This window comes from Camelina sativa, chromosome 16, assembly GCF_030686135.1.
Source record: "Camelina sativa cultivar CO46 ecotype springtype chromosome 16, ASM3068613v1".
NCBI lineage: Eukaryota > Viridiplantae > Streptophyta > Magnoliopsida > Brassicales > Brassicaceae > Camelina > Camelina sativa.
This window is the reverse complement of record NC_141895.1, coordinates 28,897,048-28,918,094: the sequence shown is the minus strand read 5'-3', so window position 1 is coordinate 28,918,094 and position 21,047 is coordinate 28,897,048. Positions and strand designations below refer to the sequence as shown.

General features: G+C 37.9%; 7 protein-coding genes across 15 annotated transcripts; 4 read left to right on the top strand and 3 right to left on the bottom strand.

Moving 5' to 3' along the window:
• Nucleotides 1–706: 706 nt before the first annotated feature.
• LOC104752637 (rho GTPase-activating protein 5-like) lies at nucleotides 707–2,470 on the top strand. The gene is made up of 3 exons (XM_087491329.1): nucleotides 707–1,051; nucleotides 1,499–1,970; nucleotides 2,144–2,470. The coding sequence occupies exons 1-3, from the start codon at nucleotides 900–902 to the stop codon at nucleotides 2,453–2,455; spliced, it is 936 nt and encodes a 311-aa protein (XP_087347455.1). The 5' UTR covers nucleotides 707–899; the 3' UTR covers nucleotides 2,456–2,470.
• A 122-nt stretch (nucleotides 2,471–2,592) lies between these two features.
• LOC104752636 (N-carbamoylputrescine amidase) lies at nucleotides 2,593–4,877 on the bottom strand. The gene is made up of 9 exons (XM_010474827.3): nucleotides 4,563–4,877; nucleotides 4,342–4,390; nucleotides 4,130–4,221; nucleotides 3,885–4,036; nucleotides 3,756–3,802; nucleotides 3,633–3,666; nucleotides 3,376–3,542; nucleotides 3,096–3,192; nucleotides 2,593–2,981 (listed from the first exon to the last, which is right to left on the bottom strand). The coding sequence occupies exons 1-9, from the start codon at nucleotides 4,655–4,657 to the stop codon at nucleotides 2,815–2,817; spliced, it is 900 nt and encodes a 299-aa protein (XP_010473129.1). The 5' UTR covers nucleotides 4,658–4,877; the 3' UTR covers nucleotides 2,593–2,814.
• Nucleotides 4,878–5,102: 225 nt separating this feature from the next.
• LOC104752635 (kinetochore protein NUF2 homolog) lies at nucleotides 5,103–8,425 on the top strand. Its single transcript, XM_010474825.3, has 11 exons — nucleotides 5,103–5,409; nucleotides 5,516–5,734; nucleotides 5,984–6,074; nucleotides 6,150–6,329; nucleotides 6,505–6,594; nucleotides 6,676–6,783; nucleotides 7,210–7,263; nucleotides 7,395–7,509; nucleotides 7,600–7,757; nucleotides 7,871–7,966; nucleotides 8,207–8,425. The coding sequence occupies exons 1-11, from the start codon at nucleotides 5,246–5,248 to the stop codon at nucleotides 8,252–8,254; spliced, it is 1,323 nt and encodes a 440-aa protein (XP_010473127.2). The 5' UTR covers nucleotides 5,103–5,245; the 3' UTR covers nucleotides 8,255–8,425.
• A 107-nt stretch (nucleotides 8,426–8,532) lies between these two features.
• LOC104752633 (protein transport protein SEC23 D) lies at nucleotides 8,533–13,468 on the top strand. The gene is made up of 14 exons (XM_010474822.3): nucleotides 8,533–9,075; nucleotides 9,167–9,232; nucleotides 9,916–9,969; nucleotides 10,067–10,239; nucleotides 10,365–10,551; nucleotides 10,640–10,785; nucleotides 10,864–11,018; nucleotides 11,125–11,206; nucleotides 11,298–11,413; nucleotides 11,716–11,814; nucleotides 12,100–12,223; nucleotides 12,325–12,605; nucleotides 12,795–13,009; nucleotides 13,093–13,468. The coding sequence occupies exons 1-14, from the start codon at nucleotides 8,613–8,615 to the stop codon at nucleotides 13,302–13,304; spliced, it is 2,373 nt and encodes a 790-aa protein (XP_010473124.2). The 5' UTR covers nucleotides 8,533–8,612; the 3' UTR covers nucleotides 13,305–13,468.
• Nucleotides 13,458–14,872, bottom strand: LOC104703556 (uncharacterized). Of its 2 annotated transcripts, none has more exons than XM_010419583.3 (3): nucleotides 14,623–14,872; nucleotides 14,353–14,471; nucleotides 13,458–14,133 (listed from the first exon to the last, which is right to left on the bottom strand). In XM_010419583.3, the coding sequence occupies exons 1-3, from the start codon at nucleotides 14,790–14,792 to the stop codon at nucleotides 13,658–13,660; spliced, it is 765 nt and encodes a 254-aa protein (XP_010417885.2). In that variant the 5' UTR covers nucleotides 14,793–14,872; the 3' UTR covers nucleotides 13,458–13,657. The 2 variants fall into 2 exon arrangements, with proteins under 2 accessions (XP_010417885.2, XP_087347454.1); XM_087491328.1 differs by having other exon boundaries at nucleotides 14,619–14,852.
• Nucleotides 14,873–15,100: 228 nt separating this feature from the next.
• On the top strand, nucleotides 15,101–16,722 carry LOC104752631 (putative calcium-binding protein CML48). Its single transcript, XM_010474820.2, has 5 exons — nucleotides 15,101–15,536; nucleotides 15,842–15,888; nucleotides 16,011–16,186; nucleotides 16,278–16,296; nucleotides 16,396–16,722. The coding sequence occupies exons 1-5, from the start codon at nucleotides 15,206–15,208 to the stop codon at nucleotides 16,504–16,506; spliced, it is 684 nt and encodes a 227-aa protein (XP_010473122.1). The 5' UTR covers nucleotides 15,101–15,205; the 3' UTR covers nucleotides 16,507–16,722.
• Nucleotides 16,633–19,098, bottom strand: LOC104752632 (dephospho-CoA kinase). 8 transcript variants are annotated; one of them, XM_087491078.1, is made up of 5 exons: nucleotides 18,780–19,006; nucleotides 18,456–18,664; nucleotides 17,537–17,741; nucleotides 17,273–17,418; nucleotides 16,633–17,184 (listed from the first exon to the last, which is right to left on the bottom strand). In XM_087491078.1, the coding sequence occupies exons 3-5, from the start codon at nucleotides 17,642–17,644 to the stop codon at nucleotides 16,740–16,742; spliced, it is 699 nt and encodes a 232-aa protein (XP_087347204.1). In that variant the 5' UTR covers nucleotides 17,645–17,741; nucleotides 18,456–18,664; nucleotides 18,780–19,006; the 3' UTR covers nucleotides 16,633–16,739. The 8 variants fall into 8 exon arrangements, with proteins under 8 accessions (XP_087347204.1, XP_087347205.1, XP_019094078.1 ...); XM_087491079.1 differs by having other exon boundaries at nucleotides 17,537–17,692; XM_019238533.2 differs by having other exon boundaries at nucleotides 18,456–18,659.
• Between the last annotated feature and the right edge of the window lie 1,949 nt (nucleotides 19,099–21,047).

Genomic DNA, 21,047 nt, shown 5'->3' with positions numbered 1-21,047 from the left:
ATGATGAATGGACCAAAAAATATAGTTTATCCACTTAATCTGAATGGACTTTGGAATGGTCAGATAGCCTAGGTCCTAGGAAATGGATGATTGAGTCATATTAATGTGGATCTCCACTCTAAAGAAGTCCAAAGAAATGACTGAACGACTTGGTTCAGATCAAGTGAATGATCGGAGAACGAGTCATGATCAATTAAACTATCATAATTTAAGTTATGATCACGTGAATGCAATGAGGAACTTAGCCATAATAGGAGGATGGATCATGGATGGCTAAGTAGTTTAAGCCATGGAGGCAATGTGATACGATTCAATGTTTAGATGAGAATTTTCATGCGATTTATAAATGTCTTCGAAATTTTGAAGCTTCAAAAATTTGTTAAGAAACACACTACATACATATGTACTTATATAGTTATATGTTATTGTTTATCAAATAAAGATTTAATTCTAGTCCACACATAAACTTCCCAATCGTACGTGGTTTAGAACCGTGTGGTTTGTATCTTATTATAAGAAGAAAAGAAAAAAACATATTAAGTAGTCTTTCAAAGTAGTGATTCCCACGTTCTACCTTACTCTTAACCATTTCTCTTCACCGCCACTTCAATCTGTCCGCAACATTTTGTGTACGTGTAAGCCCGTTTCGTCGCTGGCCATGACAATCACATTCCAATATCACCCTTGCTTATCGCGCATTGACATTGCCAAGTAAAAACCACAATCATAAAAGAAGAAGAACAAGAAACCGTGTGCACAATCTTTTTTTTTAACGTGGCTGTGAAGGAGAGATAGCGCGAGTAAGAAGGCGCGGCAAGCCCGAACTCTCGCGGTTCGGCAGCTCCGCGTCAGTTGGTCGAGTCGTCTTCGAGCTATCTCGTTGCTTCTCGAGAGATATAATGGCGGAGGATAGCGAACGGCAATCCATGGACATTGGCCGCCCAACCAATATCTGTCACGTGGCTCATGTAACATACGATCGCTTCGATGGTTTTCTTGGTCTTCCTTCTGAATTCGAGCCCGACGTGCCCAAGAAGCCCCCTAGTGCAAGGTTGAGCTTCTTCTTTATTCTAATGTAAACCGTGAATTGTGTTCAAACGTATGACATTATTATTTTTGCTTCATGTCTTTGCATTTGAAATTTAAAGAAGATTATTTAAAGTATATAACATGTCAAACGCAAAATGTAATGTTCGTTTTGACGTTCAAAACAATTAGAATCCTATCAGGCTATCACAATATACCGATGCAAGAAGTGATTCAATCATCGTCATGGCCCAAATTGACCCGAGTTCAATATATGATTACAAATCCTAAAAAGGATTCAACTTGTGTCCTAAATCCATTTCACATTTACTATATAAGTGTAATGTAATCTAAATATCTAATGCAGTCTAAGAGACATGATCATGAATCTTTGAAAACAATGTGATGGAAATCCATTTCCAAGTGATGTTCTTGCTTCATATGATTTGTTTATCTATTTGCGGGTTTGCAGTGCAACAGTGTTTGGGGTTTCTACAGAGTCAATGCAATTATCATACGACTCGAGAGGGAATTGTGTTCCAACTATACTCACGCTATTACAAAGCCGGCTATACGATCAAGGAGGTTTGCAGGTGGAAGGAATTTTCAGAATCACAGGAGATAACAGTGAGGAAGAGTTTATTAGAGAAGAGTTAAACAAAGGAGTCCTACCAGAAGGCGTTGATATTCACTGTCTCGCAGGACTTATAAAGGCATGGTTCAGAGAATTACCGAGAGGGATACTTGATCCTCTGCCATCTCAACAAGTGATGCAGTGTGAGTCAGAGGAGGATTTTGTGAAGGTTGTGAGACTCTTGCCGCAAACGGAAGCTTCTCTTTTGAATTGGGCAATCAATCTGATGGCTGATTTTGTAGAGTTCGAAGATGTCAACAAGATGACCTCACGTAACCTTGCTTTAGTCTTTGCACCCAACATGTCACAGGTCACTTCTTGCACCCCCTACACTTGCATCACAATTTTCAATGGATTTTCCTATTTTCTCTACTCACATTAATCTTAAGAAAATAATGTCAGTTCAATCATAGTGCTAATACCAAAATGCATCAAAGCTACTTATCACGCCTCTAATCCACAAACTGTTTGGGTTTATTGCAGATGGCAGATCCTTTAACTGCATTAATGTATGCGGTGCAAGTGATGAACTTGCTGAGGAACCTCATAGACAAAACACTCAGAGAGAGGAAAATTGCATCTTCCCATGTCGACCCTTGTGATAACATAAGTGAAGCTGAAGATAATCAACAAGAAGAAATGTATATTTTTGAAGAAGAGGAAGATGAAGATATTGATGAAAAGGACAAGGAAGATGAGACAATCAAAGAATCCGGGATAAAAACATTGCTTGCTGATGAACACATATCATCAAGTGAAGTGAATACTAATGACCAAAAGAAACAGGAAACATGAAGACAGGTGTTGGAGTTGGAAGCGTCATTAGCAGTCTTGTGTGTTTTGATTGAACTCTCTTCTTGTGTTATTTTCTTCTTTATCGAAGGTGCAGGTAACTTAGGCTAATTGTTCCAAATACAACTTATGCATTTGTGTTTACATGAAAACATATCCATTTTTTTCAGAAAAATAGTTTGCAAAGCAAAATTGACAGCCTAGAAAGATGAAAGAGCCACAGCAAATTTTGAGATGTATTAAACCATATTCTGGTCTTTTATTTTTGGGCTTACACTTTAAGATTAAGCCAGTAATGGTTGTCAATGGATTTCCCCAGTGCTGTCTTAAACAAAAGTTCGAAGGTTCCAACAGCAAAAGATTCAGAGATTACCATCCATAGTAAGAAGCACCTTGTACAAATCTGGACGACGGTCACGGAACACTCCCCAGCTTTGCCTTTTCGACTTGATCTTCTCAAGATCAAACTGTGCCACGAGAACGGCTTCCGAATTATCATCCGCCTCAGCAACAATTTCACCTGTTGGTCCTGTCATATCATAACAACAATATTGGGAAAAATTGTTAAGAAAATGCTTATTGTTAAATTTGCATCGAAACTTCAAAATTGCTGATATCATCAGAATCTGTTATAAATTGTCACCGGCAACGAAAGAAGTTCCATAAAAAGTGATCTGACTGGGTCCATGTTCAGTTTCAATTACTTCCTTCCCTATGCGGTTCGAAGCTACAAGAGGCACCTGAAACCCAAAGTATGGCCTCACTCATTAGCAAACCATTACAGAAAAATCTGTTAATTAACAAGTGAAGCACATTTTGGCAAATTAGAATCAGAAGAAAAAAAGTGGAACAAACTAGGCACTGAAATTTCATTGCTCAAGTCACTATAAAAATTAAAGTGTTAAAACCTAATAATGGCTTACCACATTAGCTCCAGCATGCCCTTGCATAACTCTCCTCCAATGATCACGGGAATCCAATCCCTGGTCTTGAGGTTCAGAACCAATAGCAGTGGGATAAAACAGTACTTCAGCACCCTGTAGAACCATAGCTCGAGCAGCCTCAGGAAACCACTGATCCCAACATATAGCTGAACAAGACATTTCATTAAAACTTCAGTTAAGACAAAGTGACAAAGAAAAAAAACATAAGAAACAGAGTTCTGCACAGAACATCTTACCAACTCCAATTTTTGCAAACTTTGTCTGGAAAACCTATTCATACCAAAGGGAATAAGAGATCAAACTTGTGAACCAAATAACATGATAGACAAGAAATATGTTTCTCTTTTAGTCAAAACGACCTTAAAACCAGTGTCTCCAGGATTGAAATAAAACTTCTCTTGATAACCTGAAGATAAGAAGAGGTCTCAGCTATTAAAAAAAGGAAGCAATAATAACTCAAGCTATTTCCAACTCGAAACTTGACTAACCAGGTCCATCAGGAATATGTGACTTCCTATAAATACCCAAGTCAGTACCATCAGCATCAATGATGGCTATTGAATTGTAATGTGCATTGTTTGCTTCCTCAAAGAAGCTAACCGGTATCACTACACCCAATTCCTTTGCCAGATTCTGCATCCTGTGTCAAAATAAACCCTCCAACCGTTAGAACACCAGATAGTAGATACAACTAGATTCCACTTTACTGCAATGGAAGAAACGAGATCACAACCTCGCAATGGTAGGATGGTTCTTGTAAGGCTTGGCTCGCTGAAAGAACTCCTCTCTTTGCGCTTGACAGAAGTAATATCCCTCAAAAAGTTCCTGAAAAAGTGAAAAAAAAAAATCCATAAAATATATAAGAAACTAAACTATTGAGAAAATCAAATCAAATCAATGTTGTCCAACATAGCACTATATCAGGTATAAAGAACAAAGAATTACCTGAATAAGAACGATGTTGGCTCCTTTAGCGTGAGCTTCCCTGACCAACCTGCATAAAATGTAAAACAATTCAATTCTCAGATACATACCAAAATCGAAATTACAAACGGAGGAATCTTCCTATATCAAAATTTGATAACATCCCTAAATTACGAACAGGAAGATGAGAGAGAGAGAGGAGAGAGAGAGAGAGATTGATAGTGAGAGAGAGGGAGACGAACCGCTCAGCGGTGGCGACATTGGTGGAGATATCGTCGGAGCAAGCGAATTGCAGAGATGAAACAACCACTTCTCGTCTTCTTCCTTCCATTTCCATGGTCTCTCTCTCTCTCTCTACCTCAAAATCGAATAAGGTAGCTTATGACTGAATTTGACTGTGACTAGCAGAGAGAAGAAAAAAAAAAGGATAAAGCAGAACTGAAGAGAACATTTCTCTTTTCAGAAATCGAATCAAGGATCAACAAACGCAAACGCTAACGCTAAATTTAGTTCAGAAATTTTGATTTTGAGACGCGACAATACGCATCGATTGGATTGATTCGTTTGGGGGTAAGGGAAGCTTTAAAAAATAGGCCCATTAAAACATTGAAGCCCGTAAAGCCCATAATTGTGGGAAAAAGGAGAAAAGAAAAATAAATAAAAATAAAAAAATAACACACACGCGATGGTTTTATAAATCAAACGCGTTTAGACTCAAAGGCCCAATAAGGCCCATTAATTTTAAATTCAAAATTTAAAAATCTTCCGTTTTTTTTGTTTTTCTTCCTTTCTCTTACGCTCCCTTCGTGTTTTTGTCACTGCGGCCACCTTCCTTTGTTGCTCTTCTTCACTTTCATTCGAAATAATCCAATCCATTTACACACAAACAACAACAAAAAAAAGAAGCAGAAATCGAAACTGCATAATGTCACCGTACGAGTATCCGAGGTTATCACGTCCCGAAATCATCACTGCCCTCAAGGATGCTCAGATTGCGAGCATTACGGACGACGATTTCAAAAACCCTACTCTCGACTTCGTCTCTGAGCTTTACATCAGACTTCTTATCTATCTCGACGTCCTCAAAGAGTAAGCACCTCCCCTCCCTTCCAAACCCCCTTTTTATTTCCTCTTTACAAATCCCTAATTTTTCCAAACCCCTAATTTTTTTTTAATTTTCAAATATCCGTTGTAGAGAAGAGAAAGGGCAAGTCGATTTTGAGGCTTTGCAGGAATTGGAGAATCCAGATCATCATGTCACCTCACTGCAATATTCGGATCTCTATTGCAAAGTGAAAGATATGCTAGATATGGTGGAGTGTCCATTACTGATGAATTACAAGGATCTGATACGCCCCGAACCATCCCGGACCGAGTTTTTCATCAGTTCATTTGTGAACTATGCTCTACACAGGTATGGCCTTCTTGCTTACAGTAACTAGTGAATCTTTTTGTGACTTGGAGATAATAACAAGAGTATCTTTTAGGAGTTTTGCAATGCACATAGTATTTATGTAAGGAACAGAGAAATTAGCATTTTAAGATGAGAATACATATTATTACTCTTTCGCTGCCAGATTTAGTGCATTCATGTTTTCTCATATCTTCTTTCCTGTGCTAGTGATTCAAAATTGATGCTCTCATGATTATTTTTATGTACTAGAGATTCAAAAATGAATAAAATAAAAGAAAAGGCTGAGGAGTTGACTCTCCTTGATGAGGAGCGGAAGCAGTCGGAGGCACAGATTGCCCAGGTAATGCAACGAAAAACTATATCTATCACATTAGATATCCATTTCTCTTCTTTCTGAATGGGTCTCTCCATGCAGTTGAATGCAGAGATTGGAGAATTTGATGAAGCCGTTGAAAGGGATTTACCCTTTGTCCAAGAGCTAGAAGCGAGCATTGAAGAACTCAATCAGACTATATTAGGACTGAATAATCAGCAGATGTCACTGAGAGCTACCTTCCAACAAATGAGAGAGAAGAGTACACAGATGGATAACGAGGTAAGAAACAGCATGATGTGCTGTTGAGAGCTCCTTCCTTTAACTTTATTGGGTTATTTTATTTTGAAGTTACCTTGATTAAGTTGGTGAAGAAACAAATACCATTTGTCAATCAGGTGATTTGCACGGGCTTCAATCTGACAGGTGTCCTGACATGTGTATTTTTTCTCTACAGATTTCCAAAGCAGAGTTTGATCTTGTGCAAACTGTCCAAGCAAATGCAAACCTCCGCTCACAAATTGTTCAATCTCCAGACAAATTGCAGGTATATTTTTGTTCCCACTAGCACACTAGTCTTAAGATAATATTTTGTGTGCACTGGCTTTAGCGATTGATGTTGAGACAGGGAGCTTTAGAAGAGAAGAAGATAGTACTTGGGGAAACAAAGAAAGCTGAGCAATCAGCACTGGAAACTTTCCAGGAAAAGGCTGCCATTCTTGAGGTTTATGAAAAGGTATCTAATGAAAAATCTAGACTAATACTAACTCTTATTGATTAGCACGTAGCTAAATGCATTTAGGACATCCTATGCAACTTGATGGTTAACTAATGGAAATTATCGAGTCCTAGGTCACTGCGGATACTACCATTTGGTTAGAGAAAGAGGATTTCAAGTCTTAGGTGTTTATTGCTCTATCACCTTTGTTCATACTTCACGGAATTCTGTCAAGGAGATTTAGGAAGAACTTCATTTATTTTGGTGTATAGTGGATGAGAATGAATCCAAGGTGGACACTATTTAGATTGAGATCTTATTCTATGTTGTTACTTCAGAATTTTTGTTTTAGGCTTTCATTTTCTGAGCGTAATACGTTTACCATGAAAGTTTTCTTTGATGTTGAGGTAACAAAGTACATTTAACTATGGGTGTCTTTTGCAGGCCTTCAAGAAAATTTCAAAGTCATCTTCGCAACTGCAATTAATTAACGAACAGGTGACCAAGCAAAAATAATCCTTCCTCTTACATTGCTTGTAGATTGTGAACCATGTATGATAAATGTGGCGACACACAGATCCTTCCAATTGTGTTTCATTTTTTATGTGTGTTGTTTAATGATGTTACAGGTAACCAATGCGAAAGCTGTTGAGAAAGAATTCAAAGCTCTTAAAGCTAAGTTGAGCGAAGATGGAGTAGTGGACAAATCAGTTGAGGCGAAAGTGGTTGAGCGGGAAAGAAAAGGCGAGTCATTGTTTTATTTCTTTCCTCTTTAGATATTGTTTCATAGTTTTGTTTTGGAACGGAGGCTGTAATTCTCTATTCTCTCAACAGTGGGACAGTTGAACGAATCATTGAAACAATTAGAGAAAGAAAAAGCTGTCATGTTTGATGATTGGACAAAACAATTGAATAACCTAAACGTGGAGGTTGAATCCAGAAGACGTGAACTTGAAGCCAGGCAAACGGATGTGGAATCAGTAGTAGCTGTGGTAATGCTTCCTGCTCCATAGCTTGTAGCCTTGTAAACATCTAACAATATGAATCTGTTGTGCACGATGCTTTATCATAGCCGTAAGTTTTTTCGTTCTTTATATATCAACAGGTTGATGACAATACTGCCAAGATTAAGCAGGTAAGACAGTCAGGAGAAGCTAAAGTGAAACATTTAGCCGCTAAATATGAAGAGATCGTGAAGCAGGTTTCTTTAGTTTCCATTATCATTTTCACCTGTATATACTGAAGATCATGAAAGTTAGGCGGTTAAAATATGTCGATTCCCTGATCTGAACTTTGGATTAAACAGTTAAAATATTTAACCATGAATACAAAAAAAAAAAAGGCTTTATGCTGCAACGAATTAAGAGATTTCCAAAAGTTAAAACCCGTACTAAGCTTCTTCGCAACACATATACTGAGCCTTGTTTTTGTTATTTTGCAGTTTCGTGAATACGAGGTGTCCTTTGATGCGCTTCTACCAAGTCTATGATTGAGCTAAATTAAGGTAGGGAGAGAGAGAGAGAGAGCTTGTAATGACCACATTTCCTCTTCAAATGGGTTAAAAGAGTGATTAGATATTATTTGCTACAAAGACGAAAAGACATTACTAATGTGATTGTATAAAACTTGGAAAACTTTTATGTTGACGAGGGAGATCGAACTGGTGACCTCAAACACAAAAACAAAAACAAAAACAAAAGAAGCATGGAGTAATAGGAAGGCTGTAATGGTACCTTTTTATCAGAACTCATCACTTCGACGGTCGAAGTTCGACCTTTTTAAAAACTTCTTTATAAATAAGTTCACATCATTACACTAACATGCGCCGAAGACGAATATAACATAAAATGCTAACCTGCGCCAAATTGTCGCTGTGCTCATCCAATTTCACCGACCCACATCAATTCTCCAAAAACCTTTCAAAAAAAGGAAATAACCAGAATCAAAAAATTCACCTATATCGGAAAGATCTGAGAACATACATGGCCGTGCGAGCAACGGTGTCGCGTTTTCCGATCGATATAGACGCTCAAGAGGCGTCAGGACTCCCTTGGGGACTGACGGTAACACCATTCGCGGCTAAAGACGAGAACGGAATCGGACCAGCGTACGGATCTAACGGCCACCTTCTTCCTCGTTGCGAAAACTGCTACGCTTACTTCAACACCTACTGTGAGCTTGATCAATGGGCTTGGAGTTGCTCGCTTTGCGGAACTCTCAATGGATTGCCTTCAGATGCTATTGCTCGTTACTCGAATCCTCAGTCTATACCTGAAATGTCTTCTTCCTTCATTGATCTTGAGTTGCCTCGTATGTATATTATCACGTCGCCTTTGTACCGATCCCTTTGTTTTTTGTTGGAATTGGTTTTGATTCTTTGCTTAAATTGTTTGTTTTCTAGTGGATGGATCGGAGGAAGAGATGACTCAAGCGCGGCCTGTGTATGTTGCGGCGATTGATATCTCGTGTAAGTCTTCTTTCTTCTCTCTTGTGTTTGAAGCTCATTGTGATCAGTGTAGATTTTAGTTGAATTGTGCGTTGGTGAACTTTGGATTGTATTCAAAAGCAATGTGCTATGAGTTGGTGTAGATTGTGAATCTAGCTTGGTTTTTTGTATGTTTCTCTGTCGTATATATCGAGTTTTGGCTTCCTTATGTTGTGATTTTACCATGACTTTGAAAATAGGGCATGTTAGCTGTAGTAGATTTACCTCGAATTGTTCCGAACGTTGAATTGTATGATCTTTCAGCTCTGGTTCTCATGAAGTTTCTGTTTGGATGGTCTTTGAATATAATGTGGTGTACTTTGTGAATGTCCAAGTCTCTTATGTTGTGATTTTGCCATGACTATGAGATATTATGCTATGGTACAGATTTACTTCGAATTGTACTGAAAAGTGAGTTTAATTATCATTCAGCTGGTCTTTATCAAAAAAAATTCTGTTTGAATGGTCTTGTGACATAATGTTTTGTGTACTTCATGTACGTCCTAGTCTCTCATTCTTGTATCATTTTGATGTCCGCAAGAACAATCCATATATGATTGCTTTTATAACGTCAAACTGCTCTTTTGAATTGTATTACTGTCATCTACTTGTTGAAATGTTTCTTCGAATTTCGTGTTGCTCATGCTTACTTTTTCAATCTACAGCTTCTGAGGAATTTTTGGAGCATACAAAAAGTGCATTGCTAGCCGCTCTGGAAGGTGATTTCATACAAAATTTAAAGACAAAGATTCATTCATCTTCTGTGTGAATGTGTTCTGAGAGTGAAACTTTCTCTCTTGTTTTTCTATATTGCAGCTCTAAGTCCAGGGGCTCTTTTTGGTCTTGTTACGTTCAGCCACAAAATAGGACTGTATGATGTTCAAGGACCTATACCAGTTCTAAAGAATGTATGTATTCCCCCTGATGCAGAGGGCAGTTTATCACTAGAACTTGAGGATGTTATGCCCTTGTTACAATTTTTGGCTCCGGTATGGTCATTTCTTAACGTCGCCTTTCATGTTTCCTACTTCCTTGGTGATTCATGGTGATTGTTGGATCACATGGCTAGGAACACCAGAAAAGAGACTAAGTTCCCTTAGTATACTTCATGCAGGTAGAAACTTGCAAGGATCGTATTGCTGCTGCCCTTGAGACACTCAGACCAATAACTTCCTGGGAGAGATCATCTGAAGCAGCTCAAGGACTGGATAGTGTGTTGATGGGTGGTAGAGGCTTTGGTACAGCTATGGAAGCTCTTTTTAACTATCTAGGATCTGAATTTGGGAATACATTTGCTTTAGGTATGTAAAATTATATAGCATGCCTATACTCTATATATTTCAACATAGTTGTAGTGGGTAGTGTTTTATTGACTTGAGATAAGTGCAGCTAGGGTGTTTGCTTTCCTATCTGGTCCTCCTGATTATGGACGTGGGCAACTGGATACAAGTAGATATGGTGAACAATATGCAAGTAAAAGGGTAGATGCTGATCGTGCTTTGCTTCCTGAGCAAACACCATTCTATAAAGACCTAGTAAGACTCTTATTTCAAAATTTTCTGTCTCCAAGATGGATATATACTATGGGCGTAGATCTAACGGCTCTTTTATAGGCCACCATTGCTGTCCAGTCAGGTGTATGCGTAGATTTATTTGCAGTTACAAATGAGTACACAGATTTAGCATCCCTGAAGTTCCTTAGCATCGAAAGTGGTGGATCGCTGTTTTTGTATTCAAGCACTGATGATTCAACTCTTCCCCAAGACATGTTAGTTCTGATGCTTGGCCAGCATTTTTTTTTTCTTACTTTAGCTGTGCTTTCTTCACGTGTTACCAAATTAATTAAAACAAAATTGCATGATGTTCTTTTGCAGGTTTCGGATGCTTAACCGGCCGTATGCTTTCAATTGCGTCTTGAGATTGAGAACGTCAACTGAATTCAAACCTGGCAACTCTGTATGTGGTTTAGAGAGAAACGAAAGTTCAAATAATGATCTTTTCTGTTTCTTTATTTTGCTTCACCTAACAGTTTAGCCGTACTTTGCAGTTTGGTCACTTCTTTCCTGATCCACAGTACGAGAACCTTCAACATATCATTTGCTGTGATTCATATGCAACATATGCTTATGACTTTGATTTTGCAGATAATACTGGATTTTCCAGGTAAACTTAACAGCAATTGCGTTTTCCTATAAATTTTTTATGATTGGGTGGAAGTGATGAAATGAATGCAAATTGTTCCCATGAACTCACAGACTTTTGTTAAGCGGCTGGTCCTTGATTAGTCATTGTCATGCTTTTCCTGACATGCAATCAGATATTATTATCTTTAGAATTATCAAACTTGTACTAAATTTTTGAATCCAAGAAGAATAAAAGTTAAGCATTTTAGAGGAAGTCACCAGTTTGATAAAAGACATGGCACTCAAAGATGCTAACTTCTTATTGATCATTACCTTTTCCAGACATTCTGGAGAGCAACCAGTGGTGCAAATTGCATTTCAGTACACAGTCGTTGTCCCTCCCGAGGGATTGTCAAATTCTGAAATGTCATCGTCAAGTAGGTATGTTGATATCCATGCTGTTGATTGATTAATGTAGTGATTGTACGCCACTGGTAAACATAGGGGGCTAAGCTTTTAATTGAATTTTTTATAAATCGAGTACTAGTACGATGGCCACGCCAAAGCATAAAGTTGATAGTAAACGTTAAACCGCCCTAACGTTTTATATCCTGTTGTAAACTTTTACACAGTCTATGCCAGAGCCCAGAATTGCAATGCATCCTAATCAATACTGTGGATCTTCTAGAGTATCGTTATAGATTTGATCTAATCTATGTTTTACAGAGGCAAACACACACTTCAGAGACGACTAAGGATCAGAACCATGCAATTTGGAACTGCCCGCAACATCAATGAAATTTACGACAGTGTGGATCATGAAGTTGTTCTCTCATTGCTTGTTCACAAGGTAAATGTCATTTCATGTTTTTATCCCAGCTCCTGTGAAAGAAATGGATCCGTTATTAATCTGCTAATTATGTATGGAATTTTGTAATTATTTCTCTGCAGGTAATTTTAGCCTCTCTGGAAGATGGAGTCCGAGAAGGGAGGGCACTGCTTCATGATTGGCTAGTAATCCTGACAGCACAATACAACGATGCCTTCAATCTCGTCCAATACAAAAACGGAAACAAGTCGATGAGTTCTCAGATTGATATCACCTTTTCACAATGTCCTCAACTTGAGCCTTTGCCTCGCTTAGTTTTTGCCTTACTGCGTAATCCCCTTCTCCGGTTTCATGAAGAAGGTGTTCATCCTGACTACAGAATCTACTTGCAATGCCTTTTCAGGTAAAATCATCCCAATAACCTAATGACTCGTTGTGAGTTTTATTGTATCTTAGACTGCAATTGTTACAAATGTCAATTTCTGCATTTGCGTTTACAAGTACAAAAAAGCCCTTATTATATACCATGTATAAGCTAACAAACAATCAAACCCTCTAGATTTACTGTGTTTTTGTTTTCTCAAAATCGCAGTGTGTTGGACCCGAGCTCGCTCCACTGCGGGATTTACCCAGCGCTAATGTCATATTCAACACCGGATACACTGGCATACCCGCGTCATTCATTGAGCCGTGCGGCATTGATAACAAGTGGTAGTCCGATATTTTTCCTAGATGCATATACCACTTTGATAGTCTTCTACTCATCAACAGCAGACCCGTCAATACCTTTCCCTCCTCCTCAAGACTGTAAGTTTGCTCGCCAAATGAAATCCACTTCAACCACCTTTACATCTGTCAGGTTATGTTGATTTATGAACTTGATCGTACAGGTGTATTGAGGAAGACCATAAATAAGGTTAAGCAAGAAAGGAGCATCACACCAAAACTGATGTTTATCCGAGGAGGACAAGACGATGCTACTGCCTTTGAGAACTATCTTATAGAAGAACAAGACGTCGATGGTAGCGGTTTTGCTAGTGCCATGGGCTTTGTGTCTTTCCTCGATGATATTTCGCAGCGTGTCACCGAGTACATGAAGTGAAAAGCCAAGTGACCCTTTAGTTTTTTTATACATCCGAACTCAAAAAATATTAAACGTGTCAAACGTTTCCCATTTAGAGTTTTTGCTCTTGTTGTAAAATTTGCTCTTAGACTAGCTTCCCAGCTTTTTTGATCTCTAAATCAGAATGAATAATTAAGCAAAAATTGGTTCTTCACTCTTTTATAAAACTTTCACTTACATGTCTGTTAACCTGTTAACACTAGAGCAGCAAAACAATTTGATATGAGTCTATGACATTCTCATGGCCACAAACACTGCTTCAAGCTTACAACGTAATCCAACATAAACTTGAAAACATTTTCCTTGCAAACATATATGAAGGAACCTTGAGCTCAATCATCTTCTTCATCACCCTCTACCTCTTCACCACTACTGTTGCTGCTGTTGTTGTTGTCATTATCTTCACCATTCTCACTCCCAATTTCTTCCATGCTATTGTCCTCATCGCCGCTCTCGTCGTTCTCATTCCCATTATCTTCCAGGCTGTTTCCCTCATCCTCCTTCTCATTCTCCTCATCCTCATCCTCCTTCTCGCTCTCCTCACCATTCCCATTTTCTTCGGTATTTTCATCATCATTCTCGTTCTCCTCATCGTTTCCATTCTCTTCTTCTGTGTTGTCATTCTCATTCTCCTCATCATTCTTGTTACCTCCATCATCTCTTTTGCATTTCCTTGCATTCTTCTGCGCTGATGGACCTTCCTGCTTCCTCTTTTTCGTCTCTGTGGGCTTCGTAGCTGCTCCACCAGCAGGCTTCGAAGCAGCTGGTCCACCACCTGCTCTTTTCCCCGCGTTCTTCTTCTTAAAATCTGAAAACCAGTCATGTGGACTACAACATTAGGAGGAGACATAAGCTCAAAAACGGACACACCTAGGTCAGAGTGTCCAAACATAATTCACTTACAAAACGACCTTAAGGTTGGGAAAACAAACAATCCTATCTCTCTATGAACAACCTAAACCATTTCTACAAAACCATTCCATGAAAAAAGGAGAATATGATCTTCATCAAGAACAAACAACTAAACCTTCAAGAGAAGCTTTAAGCGGCTCCAAGAACTCTGAAAAATCCATTTCGTCTAAAGCCTTAAACACATCATCAGCCTTCATCGTTTGTCTCCTTGCATCTTTACAAAAATCATTTGCCCTATCCATTCACACCCAAAAATTAAACAAAAATTAACAACAGTAAACGCAACAATCAAACAACATTAACAATAACCCAACCTTGGAACTGCTCAATTGGAACCCAAACGACGAAATTTCAGAAACTTAGGGTTTTTATAAGGCGTACATACGTGGAGGAGAGGTAGTGGATGAAGATCCTCGCGCTCTCGGAGAATGCGAGCAACGCTTCCTTGTGAATACTAACGTCATAATCCGGCGAACACTCCGACAGCTTCTCCTTCACCACACGGCGCACGATAGCTAGCGGCAGCTCGTCCACCACCACTTTCTCCGACTCCATCTTCACTCTCCCCCTCTCGCCGTCTTTCCCGCCCCCTATGTTAAAAAAAAAAACTAAGACAGATCGGCCCACTCAAACTCAGCCCAGTAATATCAAAAGCCCGTATTGAATTGATCAAAGCAATCCGCACGCGCTCAATTCAGAGCATTGGATTACTTTTACTAAATCCTCACCGTCCAATACTAGTATACTGGCCCATTAATATGAAAAGCCCATATTTAAATTGACTAGCACTAAAGAGTTAAGAGCACGCTCTCAATCTCACCGTTAGATTAATTCTCCTAAATCACGACCGTCAGCCTTACACTATTAAAATTTATCAAACACGCGGAATCAGAAACAGTCGTCTTCAACCTCTGGAGAATTTGAGAATCTTAAAAGGCCATCTCAAAGCATTTCATAGTTCTAACTGAATGGCGTACTCAAACGCCTACGCACCTTCGGCACCGGAGCTACCAGAATCGTACGTTCATCAGCAACACGACGGTGAAAACAGATACCGTTACGCGTATCAACCAACTCAACAATTCACCTCCTCCTCCGGGTCCGGGATGTTTTCGTCGGAAACGCATCCGGATATTGTGAGGAGCTTTGAATCGGCGGATAGAGATCGGAGCGGATTCCTCGAGGATTCGGAGCTCCGGCAAGCGTTGTTGTGTTCTGGCTACCAAGGGATTAGTAACAGAACGATTAGGTTTCTTATGTTCATCTATAAGAGTCCTGGAGATTCTCTGCTTCGTCTTGGTAAACTTTATTTTTAGTTTTTAATGGCTTTTGTTTGTATGATTGAAGTTTTTTTAAAATTGGTGTTACATTCAAATAAGAGTGTGAAATGAGTCACTCTTTCTTTGGTGGTGGTACTGGTACAAAGTGTTACATGATTCGAGAGATTAGATTCATTATAAATCAGACTGTTATAAACATTGAACTAGAATCGATTTTTTTGATTGGTTCTTGATGTGTTTTGATTAGTGAAGAGCTTTGAGAATAGTTATGATGATCTATGTTTAGTGATGAATAATAATAAACCATGTTTTGTATATGTGCAGGTCCTAAGGAGTATGTTGAGTTGTGGAATTGTCTTGCGCAATGGCGTGTAAGTTTTTTTCCAACCGTGTGATTATTTCTTCCGTGGATCAATCTCATTAGCTGTTTTAAGTGTGTTCTTAAAATGCCTCAAATGTATTATTATTATTGTATGTGTGTGTTTTTTTGTAGGCAATATTTGACAGCTACGATAGGGATAGGAGCGGAAAGATGAATTATACTGAGCTAAGAGATGCTTTCTATCATCTCGGGTACATGCTTCCAACCTCGGTTCTCCAGCTAATCCAAACTCAGTTTGATGATGGGACTGGCAAAATTGTTGAGCTCTGTTTCGACAGTTTCCTCGAGTAAGTTTTTTTTCTGCTTTGTCTTCATCGTTTTTTGTGGTTCTTGATTCGTTCTCTAAACATCATCGATTTTGTTCTACTGGATTTGCAGGTGTGGGATGATTGTGAAGGTAGGAACTATGATCTTTTAACCTCCATTGCGAATTTTTGAAATATGAATCTAAACCACTTGGAATCGTTTAAAACATGTGTCATATGCTTATTATCAGGAATTGACAGAGAAGTTCAAAGAGAATGACCCTGGTTACACAGGCTACGCAACAATCCCTTACGATGTCTTCATGTTGATGGTCATTCCGTTCATTGCCTCCTATGATTAATGGTCACTTGCTGCTTCTTTCTTCTTTTTTTTCTCAGGCGCAGCTTAAAGTTGCAGATAGATAATGGATGTCTGAGTACTGAATAGGAGAGTGAAACCAAACTAGTGAAAAGTGTAGCTTGAGATATTGTCAGAGACAGATTAATAAATGAAAGTTGTAAGATTATTACAATGTTTTTTTTTTTTTAACAGTAACAAAAGTGATGACTTTGAACCACAGTAAAATTCAAAATGCTAAGAGCCAATGTTGAGCTGTTTGCAAGCAAAGACTCCTAAAATTACTGAGCCAAGAACTGAGAAGGCTCCTTGCCTTGAACGCCAAAACTCGGTCCATGTCAATGATCTTCTGATTTCAGACAAAACCTTATCGAACTGTTGGTGGAGGTCGTCGAGACTACCATTATTATCGATCACAATATCAGCTTTGCTCCTTTTTAAATCCAACGGCATCTGAGCCATCACTCTATTTCTTGCATCTTCTTCACTCAATCCATCTCTCTCCATCAGTCTCTTAAGTTGTGTTTCTTCACTAACCCACACAACTACTACAGGTTTTGTCCACTTATCCATCTTTACCTCGAACAACAAAGGGATATCAACAACTATCACTTTAGCGCCACTCGCCCATTGTCTCAAGATTTCCAAAAAGATACCAGTTGATATGTACGGAGCCATCAGCCTATAGATTGAAGAAAGACACAAAACCCCAATTTCAGGGATCTCATACAATATAGAGAAAGCAAAAGGGAAACTCTCAAATCCCTTACTTGTTTAGAAGTTGGCGCTTGGAATCAGACGAGAACACGATCTGACCGAGTTTTGGCCGATCCACTTCTCTACTAGGAAGCAGAATCTCATCCCCAAATGCTGCAACAACTTTTTTCCATCCACCGCTTCCTTTCTTCAATACATCCTATACAGCAAAACAACACATTTTCTGATTTCCCCACACTTCACTTGAGAGTTAAATTGCATCTCTTTCTTCGAAATGGGAAATGGTGACACATTTAAAGAGAGATGATAGTACTTACTCGAGCAACAACATCAGCGTCAACAACAGGAATTCCACTAGCCTTGAAGAGGTTGGATACAGTACTCTTCCCAGACGCAATCCCTCCTGTTAGTCCGACTATTCTCATTCTCCTATTGTCCTCTTTTACTCCTCCAGAACACTTATATTTTCCTCACTGTGTTTTCCAGAGAAAACACCAAAAAGACCAAGATGATATCAAAATGCTGCATAAAACACCATAGGTCACACATCTTCAACTTTGTCTTAACAATTCCATACAAGAATTGATCCGTCACGGTCAATACAAGATAAACGCTAACCAAACTACCAAGTATATATATATATATCAGATAGAGAAGAACTCAGAAAGTTTGGTTTCTAAAATCAAGCAGCAAGTAAGAAAGAACAGCAAAAAAAATAGGAGAATTGACAGCATGTACATCAATAGTAAAAGCAAACTGGAAGCTAGAGTCAAAAGAGTCTATATTCCCCTCGCAAGACTGATGTAAAAATCGTTATACGGAGGCGTAATGAGAAGATACAAGATTGAGACTTTCTTGATCTTTACTCGATGCAGAAAGGAGAGAGACTCAATCAAAGACAGTGACTTTTGTTCTGGCTATGTGGGTAGACGAGTATTAAAAGAGCTTTACAGAAGAAGAACCTAAAGCAATTCTCATCAAAATCATACACAAGCTAAGGAACCAAACAAATAAGATCATAACAAATTCAATTCTTTTTAATAGGAACCATTCTCCAATTTGGTTTCCAGATGATGATGTGGTACTGGAACCATTCAAATCTGGTAAGTAGGGGCAAGGAGAGAACATAAAGTAATTTACAAGTTATATTGGTGCAGTGCAAGAACCTGTAGCAAGATAAAATAGCAAACAATTAACTATTTTCTACCAGTAACTGAAAAGAATTTGAAACCATACTAAAGAAAATCAAAGCAAGCTCTCCTTATCGTTATCCATGAAATTCGAGTACAATTGTGTGGGAGGCTGACGAATATACTGTTCTCCGTCACGTTTTGAACGGAAAAGCCTCCGATCTCCGCGTTCCCCGCCGCAGAGCAATTGAATTTGATGCCACAACCAGGAGTAAACCCAAAAGGATAAGAACATCAAAGCAAGCTCAAACTAAGCTAGGAAACAAAATCAAGAAACAGAGTCCGTAAGAGAGACATGGGGATGAATCCTTTTTCACTAGACTCCTAAAGCAAAACCCAGAACACGTTAGAGCTATAGACAAAAATTCACCCTTTTATTACAAAAATGTCGCAAGCCACGGTATAAGATGACTTGACTGGAGCAATTTCTAGTAGTCGTGGAGACGAATCTGCTTGTATTTCTTCGATCTATTCCTCTGAGGTAAGAAGAAATGATGTATTTTTTGTTTGTTCAAAGTATAAAGGGTTTGTTGTTAATATTATGTCGGAATCGAGTTCGTGTTTCAATCGGATTTAGCCATTTAATAAGGGTTCTGTGTTTTGATTTTTCTTCTTGGGATATATGTACGGTAGAGCAACGACACCGTTTTTCAAAAAGTTAACCGGTGTCTTTTAGGTTGTTATTATTTAACCGAACTAACCAGACTAATTTGGTTTAATGTCAACCCAGCTTATTTTGAAACACCTACCTACTCCTTGCGATGGCCGATGGTCCATACTTTGCATGATATTGAGAGCTACCTCCCACCAAACTATGTATATATGTCTAATCTTAGCTTTCATATGATGTATATTTTATGGTATCTATTTTAAAATATGACCACACTTGTGAATATTCTCCTTTTACGAATATAGTATTTCTGTTAGCTAGTTGCTATGTATATAACTTAACAAATCAACTTAATAATTCAGTCTATTCAGACGAATTACTATAATATTGTTGTTTTGAGGAGGATAAGAACATAACTGTGAACAGTAAACGGCATTCGATGAACTTTTTTCATCAAAACAAAGTAGCGGTATATGCGTTTCGGGGTAACAAATTACATTTTTATGTTTAAACATATATCTTCAAACTATTAAGGAGATTTTATTATAGTTCAACATGCATTTGAATAGAAATTTTGATTCTCTATATCAATTGTTTAGGTTTGTTTAATTACCTTCCCATCTCGGATACACTTATATTAGATACATGTTTGAGAACAAAAGAAAAGTAAGATAACATTAAAGGCTTAAAGCCATAAAAAGGGAAGAACATCCGTGTGGGTATTTGGAAATTTCAATTCGTGGCAAAATTTAGAGATCCAAAAGCTACGTGCAGTGCACTCATCAATGCTACACTTTGACAGCTTGACTTCACATCCCTAAAATTAAAGTTTGATAGTACAAGGGGAAGAAAATTATAAATATATATATAAATGACATATTTGTCCCAAAAATAAACTACGACAGCTTGGGATCACTTCACCAAGAAGCGCATTGGTAGTGTGACACCTCGAGCGTATCAGATTCGAATCAATAAAATGGAAAAGCATGTATAATAATAGCAGATCTCGAGCAAGAAGTTTCATAGAAGCATATAATTGGAAGTGTGTAATATATTATATTATTCTATGTACTTTTTGTTATATGTTTACACATGCATATATAGTTAGGAACCCATCAGCCTACTTTCTTAATTAAAAATAAAACGCAGGATTATGGATATCACAAAAACTAGTATTAGTTGTCCTTTATCTCAAATGTCATCCGACGTTAGACTCTGCAGATGTTACAAAATTATGGGCACACCGCATAAACATCTAATAAGAAGATAGAACAAAACAGTCCTACCAATCTTTTTCTTCACTCTCTCTCTTTTTCTAATGAAAAAAATGAAGATTAAAATAAACAAACTCGTGTGTAAAATAATTATTTTGAGGGTAGCGTAAAAATAGTGTGGTGAGACGGAGACCCTGTCGCGTGGAAATGCCGTAAGGGAAATGATCAAATGAATAGACATTTGAAAAGAAACACTTTTGATGCAACAAACCGACTTTTTGACAATATCATCATTAAACTATTGATTATTAATGAACTTTTTGATGGTACTAGCAAACTTTTGTGTAGCTGAAGTTGTGAGGAACTATTTAAAAATATTACGAGATATGATTCACATCCAATTATTGCAAGTTGAAGATAACCCAAAGTGGTACGACCCACATTTAGTGGCATACTAATTTTGTAATATTAGAGACAAAAAAAAATAGCATAATTATAAAAACTGGCTTACGGTATTTTAGAAGAAAAACGAATTGAGCTAAAAGAAAACAGGGATATTTAAATTGATTGGTTGAATTGTGGATCACTGATGGATACATTTGGTATTTAATTATGTATCATGAAAGAACTTATATAGAAATTCACATTCACATCACTATATGGATGCATTTAGTATTTAAATATCAAAGAAACATAAATAAATAAAGAAAAATCACAATTACTTTTGAGCATAACTACATAAATTGGCTTAGCAATGTTAAAACAAAAAAAAAGTTAAAATGTAAAGAGAGAAACTTATTGATTGGTTGAATTG

What these genes read in the sequence shown, in the direction of transcription:
- LOC104752632 (XM_019238529.2), bottom strand. Translation starts at nt 17,644, where the DNA reads ATGAGAATAGTCGGACTAACAGGAGGGATTGCGTCTGGGAAGAGTACT. An exon ending in ACGCTGATGTTGTTGCTCGA is followed by an intron (nt 17,419 to 17,536) that starts GTAAGTACTATC and finishes TTTGCTGTATAG; the next exon opens with GATGTATTGAAGAAAGGAAG. An exon ending in AAGCGCCAACTTCTAAACAA is followed by an intron (nt 17,185 to 17,272) that starts GTAAGGGATTTG and finishes TTCAATCTATAG; the next exon opens with GCTGATGGCTCCGTACATAT.
- LOC104703556 (XM_010419583.3), bottom strand. Translation starts at nt 14,792, where the DNA reads ATGGAGTCGGAGAAAGTGGTGGTGGACGAGCTGCCGCTAGCTATCGTG. An exon ending in ATCCACTACCTCTCCTCCAC is followed by an intron (nt 14,472 to 14,622) that starts GTATGTACGCCT and finishes GTGAATGGATAG; the next exon opens with GGCAAATGATTTTTGTAAAG. An exon ending in GCTTAAAGCTTCTCTTGAAG is followed by an intron (nt 14,134 to 14,352) that starts GTTTAGTTGTTT and finishes ACTGGTTTTCAG; the next exon opens with ATTTTAAGAAGAAGAACGCG.
- LOC104752636 (XM_010474827.3), bottom strand. Translation starts at nt 4,657, where the DNA reads ATGGAAATGGAAGGAAGAAGACGAGAAGTGGTTGTTTCATCTCTGCAA. An exon ending in ACATATTCCTGATGGACCTG is followed by an intron (nt 3,803 to 3,884) that starts GTTAGTCAAGTT and finishes TCTTATCTTCAG; the next exon opens with GTTATCAAGAGAAGTTTTAT. An exon ending in CTGGAGACACTGGTTTTAAG is followed by an intron (nt 3,667 to 3,755) that starts GTCGTTTTGACT and finishes TGGTATGAATAG; the next exon opens with GTTTTCCAGACAAAGTTTGC.
- LOC104752637 (XM_087491329.1), top strand. Translation starts at nt 900, where the DNA reads ATGGCGGAGGATAGCGAACGGCAATCCATGGACATTGGCCGCCCAACC. An exon ending in AAGAAGCCCCCTAGTGCAAG is followed by an intron (nt 1,052 to 1,498) that starts GTTGAGCTTCTT and finishes GCGGGTTTGCAG; the next exon opens with TGCAACAGTGTTTGGGGTTT. An exon ending in TTGCACCCAACATGTCACAG is followed by an intron (nt 1,971 to 2,143) that starts GTCACTTCTTGC and finishes GGTTTATTGCAG; the next exon opens with ATGGCAGATCCTTTAACTGC.
- LOC104752631 (XM_010474820.2), top strand. Translation starts at nt 15,206, where the DNA reads ATGGCGTACTCAAACGCCTACGCACCTTCGGCACCGGAGCTACCAGAA. An exon ending in AGATTCTCTGCTTCGTCTTG is followed by an intron (nt 15,537 to 15,841) that starts GTAAACTTTATT and finishes GTATATGTGCAG; the next exon opens with GTCCTAAGGAGTATGTTGAG. An exon ending in ATTGTCTTGCGCAATGGCGT is followed by an intron (nt 15,889 to 16,010) that starts GTAAGTTTTTTT and finishes GTTTTTTTGTAG; the next exon opens with GCAATATTTGACAGCTACGA.
- LOC104752635 (XM_010474825.3), top strand. Translation starts at nt 5,246, where the DNA reads ATGTCACCGTACGAGTATCCGAGGTTATCACGTCCCGAAATCATCACT. An exon ending in TATCTCGACGTCCTCAAAGA is followed by an intron (nt 5,410 to 5,515) that starts GTAAGCACCTCC and finishes TATCCGTTGTAG; the next exon opens with AGAAGAGAAAGGGCAAGTCG. An exon ending in AATCTCCAGACAAATTGCAG is followed by an intron (nt 6,595 to 6,675) that starts GTATATTTTTGT and finishes ATGTTGAGACAG; the next exon opens with GGAGCTTTAGAAGAGAAGAA.
- LOC104752633 (XM_010474822.3), top strand. Translation starts at nt 8,613, where the DNA reads ATGCTAACCTGCGCCAAATTGTCGCTGTGCTCATCCAATTTCACCGAC. An exon ending in TGCGGCGATTGATATCTCGT is followed by an intron (nt 9,233 to 9,915) that starts GTAAGTCTTCTT and finishes TTCAATCTACAG; the next exon opens with CTTCTGAGGAATTTTTGGAG. An exon ending in GATAATACTGGATTTTCCAG is followed by an intron (nt 11,414 to 11,715) that starts GTAAACTTAACA and finishes TACCTTTTCCAG; the next exon opens with ACATTCTGGAGAGCAACCAG.